The 11,893-nt window shown below is 40.4% G+C and overlaps 1 protein-coding gene across 1 annotated transcript; it reads right to left on the bottom strand.

The window, feature by feature from the left end:
* Window positions 1-2,596: 2,596 nt before the first annotated feature.
* LOC137015575 (uncharacterized) lies at window positions 2,597-6,107 on the bottom strand. The gene is made up of 3 exons (XM_067380625.1): window positions 5,141-6,107; window positions 4,880-5,035; window positions 2,597-4,081 (listed from the first exon to the last, which is right to left on the bottom strand). Exons 1-3 carry the CDS (start codon window positions 6,105-6,107, stop codon window positions 2,649-2,651), a joined length of 2,556 nt encoding a protein of 851 aa, XP_067236726.1. The 3' UTR covers window positions 2,597-2,648.
* Window positions 6,108-11,893: the final 5,786 nt, after the last annotated feature.

An 11,893-nucleotide genomic window follows, 5' to 3' on the forward strand; every position in this document is an offset into this window, starting at 1 on the left:
GAAATTAAAATTCTTGGGCGACTGCACACAGAGCATTAACAGCTTTCAATAATGAATGGCGACATGATAATTGCACAGACCGACAAAAAGCGCAAGTGCTCGTTTTACACAAGCGCGGCTCTGCTGTTGGTATGAAAGATGAATATGGGGACACAAGAGAAAAATGACCTGTAAAGTCTCAAGGTCACGACTGGGTCACAGCTGTAGCGTGAACGACTCTTCTGATCAGCGGCTGAAGCAAACACTCAGTTATTATAGAATAGAATAGAATAGAATAGGACGCTGGTTTTGTTTTATTCTTCCTTTAATGAGCTTCAGTCCTGTGAATATGTGATTAGCACAAACAGGTGGTACAATCAGCTCTGCTGGCCATAAAATGACCTGTAGCTGACAGACATCTATATTTATTCCAGTTAATTGATTTAATTTAAGCCATGCTTTTTGTTTTTACACTAAAGTTTGGGGTTTTGTACCATTATAAGCATCTTTACTGTCACTTTAGAACAATTTAATGCGCCCTTGCTCAATAAAAGTATTTATTTTTTGGCTCAATTTGCCTAAGATATAAGATGATATCAAATGAATGCATTGCATTTACATTACATGACATTTCACGAGTTCACACTTACAAATAAGTCAGGTAAATAAATTGGTAAACGTATTTGGCGTGCTGTCCGGGGAGAGGGCTCCGAACTCGGTAATCGGCCCGAACACAGAGTACCCCCCCCCCTTTTTTTGATTATATGAAGTAACCCAGAGAGTGTGAGGAGACGGGGTGGTGGAGGGATTCTGGAAACTGTCGAGGATCCTTGGGTGAGTTTTGACTGTGATTATATACAGGCCTGAACTCATGCTGATTAGGTAGATACGTTGATTACAGATTGTTGACAGCTGGATGAGATGACATAATCATTAAGATGACGTAATGATTGGGTAGGTTATTTGACTTGTTCCTCCTGAACTACGTTAATGAAACATAATTTCACGAGTTCACACTTACAAATAAGTCAGGTAAATAAATTGGTAAACGTATTTGGCGTGCTGTCCGGGTAGAGGGCTCCGAGCTCGGTAATCGGCCCGAACACAGAGTACCCCCCAAAAAGCAAGAGTTAACTACGGACAGCAGCCGGGAACTGAAACTGACCCCCCCCAAAAAATATGGAAATAAGGCTGATGTCTGCAAGGAGAAAGCTGTCTGCGTGATCGGGAAGGTTCTATCTGACGGGAGTTCAATACTCACAGCGAACCGATGAATAACCTCTTCGACCGGTAAACTACGATAAGGTTTAAATGTTTTGGCTGGTGGCGCCTGCAGCATCCGACGGGAGTTCAATACTCGCAGCAATCAGACAGTTAACCCCTGCTGATGGTGGGTGGACGTTTAGAAATTTTAGATTGGGGCTCTTGCGGCATCCGACGGGAGTTCAATACTCACTGCGATCGGACGGTTAACCCCTGCTGATGGTGGGTGGACGCTTATAAATTTTAGATTGGGGCTCTTGCGGCATCCGACGGGAGTTCAATACTCACTGCGATCGGACGGTTAACCCCTGCTGATGGTGGGTGGACGTTTAGTAATTTTAGATTGGGGGCACTTGCGGCGTCCGACGGGAGTTCAATACTCACTGCGATCGGACGGGTAAGCCACCGCTGACCGTGGGGGGAACGTTTAGTAGTGTTAGATTGGGGGCTTTTGCGGTGTCCGACGGGAGTTCAATACTCACTGCGATAGGACGGGTAAGCCCCCGCTGATGACCAACGACCGAGAGCTTGAATCTGTTGCTGGGAGAGACCTTTTTGGGCAGCTGTGGTCGCCGCTCCTATGCGAAAAGAGTGGCTTGAAAAGTGTTCCGCTGGGATGCCAGATTGGATCAAGATCAATTTGAGATGTTTTTGAAACCAAAAACGTGTGACTGGGTGGTTTGAATCATCTGTAAAGAGTGGATCTGAAGGGGATTTGGTTTGTGAATTCTTGAAATGGAGGTAGGACTGGAGGGTTTGGTATGGTTGTATGGGTGATTGGAGGTTGAAGATGTAAATGAAATGGCCTTTTTTGGTCTGGTCAGTTTTACTCTGTTTGATAAAGTAGGAGAAGGTTTCATTGTCTAACAAGCATAGATCTGAAATGTTGGGGTGAATTTTAGGATTAAAATTGGAGGTAATGGCGAGTTCAGAGCATCTGAGGAAACCGAAAAAAGCCAAAATGAACATGGCATCCAAAGTGCGAGCGGTGTTAATAGAATGGTATCCTAGACGGAGAGTACGGATACATCTGGTGAGTAAGTCTAATGTTAGAGGTTGTCTAACATCTGGGCGGGTAGGATGGGTTTTTTGGATGCCTTTAATAAGCAGTGATGTCTGCGAGTTTGTTATTTCATGGGAGGGTGAGCCGAAAATTAATTTGTGAAAAAACTGGATTCCACTTAAATAGCCTTTAATGGAACCAACCTGGAGGCTCTTGGCTGTGTTGAGGTAAGAGATGAAAGACATAATGGTGAGCAGAGAGAAATCTGGGAACAGCAAGTTAAAAATTAGATGAAAAGTTTTAAAACATCTCCAAGCTGTTAAATATGATTGGAGGGTTCGTGGGGAAAAAGCTTCAAAGATCGAATTGAGAGAAGCGTCAAGCAGTGGTCTCATAGAGTGGTTTATGGGAAGATTAATTCTGAATAGTGAGGTACTGGCGTCGGGTTGGGGTCCGCTTCTGGAGCCAGCTGTCTGAATTTCTGGAAAGCAAAGCGTGAGAGAGAGTCAGCAATTTCATTTTTTGACCCGGGTACGTGCTTAGCTGTTATGATAAATTGATCGCAAGCTGCTATCCAAATAAGGCGTCTTAGGAGTGGCATCATAGCTGGTGCATGCGAGCGGGTTTTATTAATGCGATGCACCGTTGCTTCATTGTCGCAGTAGACGATTATGTTGTTTGTGGACCATTCTTTCCCCCATAGAAAAGCTGCGACGATGAGAGGATAAAGTTCAAACAACGCTGAAGAGGCTGGGAAATGCGTCGCATCTAAGAGCTGAGGTGACCAAGTAGATGCGAACCAACGGCCTTGATAAAATCCCCCAAAGCCAATGGAGGGAGCTGCATCGGTGTAGAGCTGAATATCGATTGGAAGGGATACCAACGTATTATAGAAAAAAGATAATCCGTTCCACTGTTTAAGGAAGGTTATCCATAATTTTAGTTCGTCATGGCATGGATTAGTTAGGGAGATATGGTCTTCTAACGCAGCGACGGAGGATGCGAGAGAGAGAAGATGCGAGATGAAAGGGCGGCCTTGCGGGATTATACGCATAGCGAAGTTTAGGTGGCCGAGCAGAGACAGAAGTTCGCGCTTTGAGCAACTTGGGCTGTCTAGCAACGTGGAAGAGACCAGAATTATTCTGTCGATTTTCTCTTTCGGTAGAGAGGCCTGGAATTTGACGGTGTCCAGATTGATGCCCAGGAATTCGATGGACGTGGCTGGGCCACTGGTTTTGTCCTGGGCGATCGGAACTCCCAGCTCGGAAAAAACCTTTTGGACTGTAGTGAGATGCGCTGCTGGGATGGCATCAGGAGGCGAAATTATTAAGAAGTCGTCGAGCAGGTGAATAAGGTAAGGAATTGCGTAGTTGTTGGAAAGAATCCAGCAAATTGCTTCTGACAGCATGTCAAAAATCTTGGGGCTGCTTTTGCAGCCGAAGGTTAGGCGGACGGCGAAGTAATATTTTTCATGCCAACGGACGCCAAATAAATGCCAGGAGTCTGGGTGGATGGGCATCACTTTAAATGCTGAAGTAATGTCGACTTTGGCGAGCCAAGAACCACGACCAGCGTTTTTGATTAACAGTATTGCTTGGTCAATATCATGGTACTGAAGAGAAAATTCTTCGAGTGTAATGAGGCTGTTTATGCTTGGAAACGGAGAATTGTGCGGGGCTGAGAGGTCGATTATTAAACGTTTTTTACTGGAGAATTTCCTTGTAGCCACTCCAATAGGGCTGATGCGAAAGTGTTCGAAAGGAGGAATATCAAAAGGTCCGATCATGAAGCCAGAATTAACTTCCTTATTGATCAATTCGTCCACTGTGTCGGGTTCTGTAAGAGCAGATTGAAGATTATCACAAATCATATTTTGTGAGGGAATGCTTTCTAGACCTGGTTCAAAACCATGTTCGAGACCAGACAGCAAATATTTGGTAAATTCGGGATCGGGGTGCTGAGACAATTCAGATGACAGACGTAAAATATTCACAGGAGTCGACAAGTAATTTTTGGAATTTTTATTGGTAGATTTTTGTACAGGGCATACAGTGCGGGCGTGGGCGCCGCCACAGTAATTGCAAATATGCAAAAAATGACAGCGATTTCTTAGGCAGCCGCCTGTATTGAAGTGGTTGCAGACCTGACGTCTGGAGGAAAAAGCTGCGCCTCTTCCGAATGAGTCGGAGTTTGTAGCTGGCCGTGGAACGTAACTCGTTGATTTCTCTTGGTTGGGGACTGGAATAGGAGGAATTGACGGGTTTACTTGGGGACAAGTCATAGTGGAATGGGCGAGCGACCTACAGACTGCGCAGGAAATATTTCGAACTTCCAGGAAGATTTTATTGTGGAGATCAGTGTCCAGCGCACCCCAGTAGGGGCACTGATTCCACTGAGCGATACGAACGGCGCATTTTGCTGAAAACAGCTTGTGGTAAGTGTAAAAATTAGATCTCCCATAGGATAACGCGAACTCTGCCACTATCGCGAGATAGTCATTCAGCTCGCGTCTCCTATGGGGGAAAACAGCACAAATGATTTCGGTGAATCTACTGAATGCGATGCAAAATTCAGAAAATGAAAGGATTCGGGATGAGGAATTATTTGGATTTTTTAAAGTGACTGAAAAGTCACCACAATCAATCTGGCGATTAGAATCAGATGGGGGAAGCAGGGAAAGGAGAGATGATAGATCGATGTCTGCACCTGATAGAATCTGCGCTCTGATATTGCCGGCGACAGGGGGCGGTTCCAAAGCGATGGCGTTTGGAGGAATGGGCATCGGTGTAGCTGTGAACAAAGAAAATTGTGATTTTGCCTGAGGGAGAATGTTTTGAGGGAGAAAATCCGGGGCCGACACTGAAAACGGAGGCAGCCTTGCGCTTGAGATGGCACCTGGACCTTGGGAAGCGACGGGGAAGGAGAGAGAAGGTTGAGGTAAAGAATAAAGCGGCTGGGCCTGTGCCGCTAACGGAGGCATCCTCACGCTAGGGGCTGCTGTAGGCCACAGCTGGGGAAAAGGGTTAGCGAGGGGGGAAGGAGAAGGAAAAGTTGTTCGGGCTTGCGATTCTTGCGGAGGCAACCTCACGTCAGGAGCCGCAGGCCACGAACGTTGAGGAGAATTCGAGACCGTGAGCAGTACAGGTTGAGCCTGCCCCGCTAGCGGAGGCAGCCTCACGCTAGGGGGAAGACAACCACTGGTAGAGGCGGGTAATTCCGTACGGGGGGCGGTGCTGGAGAAACCTGCGGAAAAAGGCTGAGTAGAAGGAGGAGGGTGCGGCGTAGCAGCGGCGGAATCTGGGGCTCGGCCCAGGCTCGCTGAAGGCCCGCTGCCCTTACCAGACGATCGGCGTTGAACTGGTCTTGCTGTAGAGGAAGACTGAGTTTGAGAGGTACGTGGTTTTTTACCTTTGCTGCTTGAAGTCGTTTTCTTAGAGGGAGAAAGGGGTTTAAAGGGAGCGCAAGTTGACTGCAGGCTTGAATATAAATTATATAACTCGGATTTATTCATCCGTCTCGAGAAATGGACATCCGCGCTGATCAGAGCTTGCCTTAATCCCAGCACTGTCCATTTCTCGATTGCAGGAATGGTTGGTTGAGCCATGGAGTAGGAGGAGGATGATGATGATGATGATGACGATGAGGAAGAAGGTGTGTGTCTCACCGGTGGAGGAGAGGGCTGGTCTAGCCGCCTTGGACTATGGATAGTGGAGCGGATAGGCTGACGGCCGCGCAATGGAGTCAGAGACTCAGCGACGGCACCTGGCAGCGCATGGCTGCTCCTTGGGATGGTGCGGTTCGGCGAAAGAGTCTGTGAATATAGAGACTCATCATCGGACGGGAAGAGTTCGATTTCCGACATTTTAGGCGAACCTATTCTGGAAACTGTTGAGGATCCTTGGGTGAGTTTTGACTGTGATTATATACAGGCCTGAACTCATGCTGATTGGGTAGATACGTTGATTACAGATTGTTGACAGCTGGATGAGATGACGTAATCATTAAGATGACGTAATGATTGGGTAGGTTATTTGACTTGTTCCTCCTGAACTACGTTAATGAAACATAATTTAGTCATTTAGCAGACGCTTTTATCCAAAGCGACTTACAAATGAGAGTAGTAGAATCAATCAAATCAACATGAGAACAACAGTATGTAAGTGCTGAGTGAAGTCACAGTTATGTAAACTGCAGCAAACCCAGTGAAAGGCTACTGATACGTTTAGAGCAAATTACAGCATATTTTTTTTACTGCATACTATTTAAAATAGCATATGAAACAGCATGCATTTCAAACACTGATCTTATTACAGTACATTACATTAAATCAGCAAAATATACTGCAGCCAAATGGACCAGCGTTCGATTGGCGGCACAGATGGAGTCAGATGAGAGAACTGAAGCCAAATGAATGAAGCACCTGCTCTTCACACGTCCAATTCAAACCTTCAGCTCTTCGACATTCTGGAAGTGTGTGAGTGTGTGCGTTTCACAGGAACAAAATGATAACGAGGAGGAGAGAGATGATTAGAAAGAGGAAGACAGTAATGAATGTGTTTGCTAGTGTTAAATCTTCATACACCTTTTAATATTTAAACGAGCCTCCATCATAAATTAGTTTTTAGCAGTGATAAACGATCCTGACGCTTGTTGAATTTTGATTAGTCTAAAATCACGTCTGTGAAGTTCAGTTTCCGGATAATCACAGCAGAGCATTTCAAATCAAAATTGGCTCTATTTGCTTTCTTAATACACATTATTATAAATGTGAATGATTTTTTATTGCATATGATTATAAAGAAAAGAAGCAAACAATGTTCCGCCTTTAACATTTCTTTTTTGCACCAATTGTCACCATTTTTTTTGCTTTAATGAATAAATATATGGTAATAAAAACAAAATATAGCTGCAAGCAGCAATTAACGGGGTTCAAACCTTTAAGCACATGTGTAAAAAGATTTTTTTGTTTTATTTAAATCTGTAACCATCTCGTTCATACATGGAAAAGACCATTTACAGCCAATGTAGTCAATTTACCATATGGTTTTTAAAGCTTTTTCAAAAAGCTTTATCAAGGTTGAGCCAAAAGCACTAGTTCACCAAAGTTGTTTTTTTAAATAATCTCCAATATTTAACAAATGTTTCAGTGGACAGCGGCGGTCCTACAGGCAAAGTTGCTCAGAATAAGGAGTTCTACCATGCGGTATGAATGTTGTGGACGTTTGCAAAAAAATGTGCGATACACAATCCTTTATGTATGTGAAAAAAGCGAAGGCACCCCCGATGGCAGCTCTATTTTCTAGTTGAATTTTCTTTCAAATTTTCTCACAGGCCTCTAGGGCCCAGAGAGTTTCGTTCCGATCGGCCTCCGTTAACCATGTCTGATAACTGCTCAAACTTCATTGGCCAATGGCGGACATGTTTTTTGAGATGCGTCAATGTCCTCAAAGATAATCATGGCACCTCGGACAAAGACACCGCATGCCAATTTTTATGTCGATTAGACTAATGGTGAAGCCATTTTTTTCCTGTTATACTGCCACCAAGTGACCAGTCGCCATGTCCTTTTTCACACAGGCACAGAATGAGCTCTTACATAGGTTACATGATACAGTTATAGCCATTTTAGTAAAAGTGGGTCTGTCCAATGGTTTGGCGGCCCATAGGGGCCGTGAACCGAAATTTCAACTTTTTTTGATAATTACTGACAATCAGACTCTGGAGAATCTTGCTGCACTGGTTTGGTTAAGACCGGGTCAAAAACTCAGGACTAGTTTGCAAAAGTAGGATTTTCAAAAAATCCAAAATACCCGAAAATTTTGATGAGCGAATCCGAGGCATGCATCTTGTCCACCTTGAGCCAAAGATTCCAACGATATATATCATACGTTATGACGAGCCATTTTGTACTTTTTATTGCTGTAGCGCCCCCATCAGGCTGATCGGAGTGAGCTTTGGTGAATTTGTAGACGGTGTGAGTACTACCAGTCCTCAAAGTTTCAAGTCTCTACGACTTACAATTCAGCCTCACTTTTAAAGGGAGAATGCTGATCCTTTGTAAATTTAAAAGTGCCCTAGAACCAGTTTTTACAAGATGTAATATAAACCTAAGGCGTCCCCTGAATGTGTCTGTGAAGTTTCAGCTCAAAATACCCCATAGATTTTTTTTAAATTCATTTTTTTAACTGGGACATCATTAACTATGCACCGATTCAGGCTGTGGCCCCTTTAAATCTTGCGCTCCCTAATGCTAACAAAACATTTAGAAAAGACATTTAGAAAGACAATTTACAAATATCACTAAAAATATCATGGATCATGTCAGTTATTATTGCCCATTCTGCCATTTTTTGCTCTTGTTCTTGCTTGCTTACCTAGTCTGATGATTCAGCTGTGCACAGACGTTAATACTGGCTGCCCTTGTCTAATGCCTTGAACATGAGCTGGCATATGCAAATATTGGGGTCGTACATATTAATGATCCCGACTGTTACGTAACAGTCGGTGTTATGTTGAGATTCGCCTGTTCCTCTGAGTACGTTTAAACAAATGAGATTTATATAAGAAGGAGGAAACAATGGAGTTTGAAACTCACTGTATGTCATTTCCATGTACTGAACTCTTGTTATTCAACTCTGCCAAGATAAATTAAATTTTTGATTTTAGGGCACCTTTAATAATTACAATGGAGTTTCAGCACTACAGGCTTGAACCCCTAATAAACTAATATTTTTGCTTCTTAGAATATTGTATCATTCATTGGCTTATTAATATTGCTAACAAGATACTCTGTTAGTTTAATAATTTATTTGATTTTCTCTAGTGATATAAATTCAACAATGCAGATATTTATGTCTAAAAACACTGGGTGTTTTCAGTCTGATCAGGATGCAATGTTTATGTCTCAGCAAAAAAAGGACATTTATGAATATTTTTTACTGACATTTTTATTCTTTCCACCAACTGCCTCAATGTCTTACCATGAGATTGAACATTTTTTACGGTTTTACATTTATGCATTTGACAGATGCTATTACAGAAAATAATTTACTTTGTCACTGGATTCGATCAGTTGATGCTTTCCTTGGGAATTGAAGTCATGTTTTACTGTTTGAGCTGCTGAATGTTTTCAGGAAACTTTGACAAGCAACAAAACTGATGGGTCTTTCCAGAAATGCACATTTGGAATCCTGCAGGGGAAAACAAAAAAAGCCGGAGAATGAAGCTTCCACATTTTCTGACAAGAGGATTATGGAGCCGGAGCTCAGCAGGAAACGGATGAATTACTTCACGCTCATTAGAACCAGCCCAAGCTCTCTCACCACGACTGCTAATTAATTACTGTAAAGCTACAAAAACACAAGCTCATCACACTAATTACCTTATTAGAATCTAACCACACCCTGAAAACAGTATAATGTTTAAAATATTAATATCTGCATGTTAAAGATGCTCTGTATATATAATATATGCTATATTCCTAGAAAATAAAATAAATGATTAAAACTTATAGGGTGTCTTGTTAGCATATTAATAAGCTAACGATACAATGTTATAATAAACACAAAATACAGTAAAATTACTATTTTTTTATTACTTTTTTTTTTTATCAAAACAGCAGTTGTCCACACACTGAACAAATGACCTATAAAAAATATTTTTTTTGCATGTGATAAAAATTATAATAAATTACAACAGCAAAAACACAACAAAAAAAGACAGAAAAAGGAAAATACATAAATACAGTAAATAATATTTCAGGGGAGATGAACAAACAGATGATATTTTTTATCATCATATATCTATTATACAATATTTAATATCTATTTTGAGAATATTTATTATCAATATAAATATATTATTTTATTAATAATTGAGTGTATAACTATATACTATCAAATTAAAGTGTCTTGTTATCATATTAATAAACAAATGATATAATATTCTAATGAGCAAAACCGTGTGTACAATTGTGTGTTAATGTTTAATTAATATTGCATGTCTATTGTTAATTAATAATTAAAAATATTTATTTAATACTATAAAATAAAATACAAATAATTATTTAAAACTTAAGTTTCTTGTTAGAATAGAAATAGCAAATATACAATATTCTAATAAGCAAAAATACAGTGTAAAAAATATATAAAGTTACTTTGTTTCTATTTTATAATATATATTATGTAATTACACTGTAAAAAAAAATCCTGTAAACAAACGGTAAAAAGTCTGGCAGCAGAGTTTCCAGAGAAATCCCATAAAATTACAGCAAATAACCATTTCACAAAATTACATGCAAAAACTGTAAAAATACAGAACAGACTTTACAGTCAAAATTCATAAAATTACAGTATTTTACTGTTGATAATCATTTATTAAACCATGAAAAAACTGATAAATTATGTCAGATTACATAGAAAACAACTAATTTTCAGGTTAATCTCTGCAAATTGAAGGTTTTTATGAGTTATTTTATCAAGCTGCTCTGTCCATCTAGTTATTTACTTTTAAAATATAGATTTTCCATGTAAAATAACTAAGAAATTATTTATAAAAATGTAATTAGCACATAAATTCAAAACAAATGTTTGCAGTTTACAGTATTAATCTTTATTTTTACAGAACCACTCACAACTTCAATCTATGAATTAATTACTTAGAAATGCATAATAGCAACCTTTACAACCAATTTCTGTTAAATTAACAAAATATACTACAGAATACATTTAATCAAAGCATGCACATACAGTATTAGTCATTGTATATAAGACATTGTATGTCAACTTAATTAAATTATAGGAAATACAAGCGTAGTATATAGAACATCTACATTAAAAGACAATTACTGTATACTTCTGTACTGTAATATTGCTGTTATTTTATGCATATATGATGACTCTTACATATATGTGACTACAAGGAGTACAATGGAAGCAACAATAAGTACAATGACAATTTCCAGTTAGTCTAGCACAGTATGCATAGAAATTATTATTATTTTTTTTTTTTTTTCAGTTAAACAGAAAGATAGTCTTAACCAGTCAATTGTTCACAAAAAAGATGCATTCTCTCTTATCAGTCTCTTGAAAATGGTTTGAGTTAGTCAGGTTATTCCACCAGCATGGAACAGTCCAGGTAAAGGTCAGTTAAAGTGAGTTTGTGCCCCTTTGGGATGGCACCACAAGATGCTGTTCACTTCCAGAAAGCAAGCTTCTGGAGGGCGTATAATAAGTCTGAAGCAGAGAGTTTAGGTACAGGCTTGGAGAGCCAGTTGTTGTTCTGTTGTGTAGCATACAGAATGGCTTGATCTTCCCAATGTTGTACTGGGCAAATATGCAAGATCGGGCAGTTCCAGCACTGTAGTCTGTGAAGTTTAACTGATCAATTATAACACAAAGGATGGGTGGCTGAAACCACGAGCACTTCTGTCTTGGCAAGGTGGAGTTGAAGGTAAAGGTCATCCAGGTGAAAGTCGGACATTTCCATCAAGCAGGCTGAGATGGGAGCAGCTACTGGTTGATCATCTGGCTGGAATGAAAAGTAGAGATGTGTGTGAGGATAGCAGTGATAGGAAAAGCCATGTTTCTGAATGATTCTAGTTACAATTACAACAAAAAATACTGTTCAGAATAGCAGCATAAAAAGATG

The sequence above is a fragment of the Chanodichthys erythropterus genome, chromosome 24 (assembly GCF_024489055.1).
Source record: "Chanodichthys erythropterus isolate Z2021 chromosome 24, ASM2448905v1, whole genome shotgun sequence".
Classification (NCBI taxonomy): Eukaryota; Metazoa; Chordata; class Actinopteri; order Cypriniformes; family Xenocyprididae; genus Chanodichthys; species Chanodichthys erythropterus.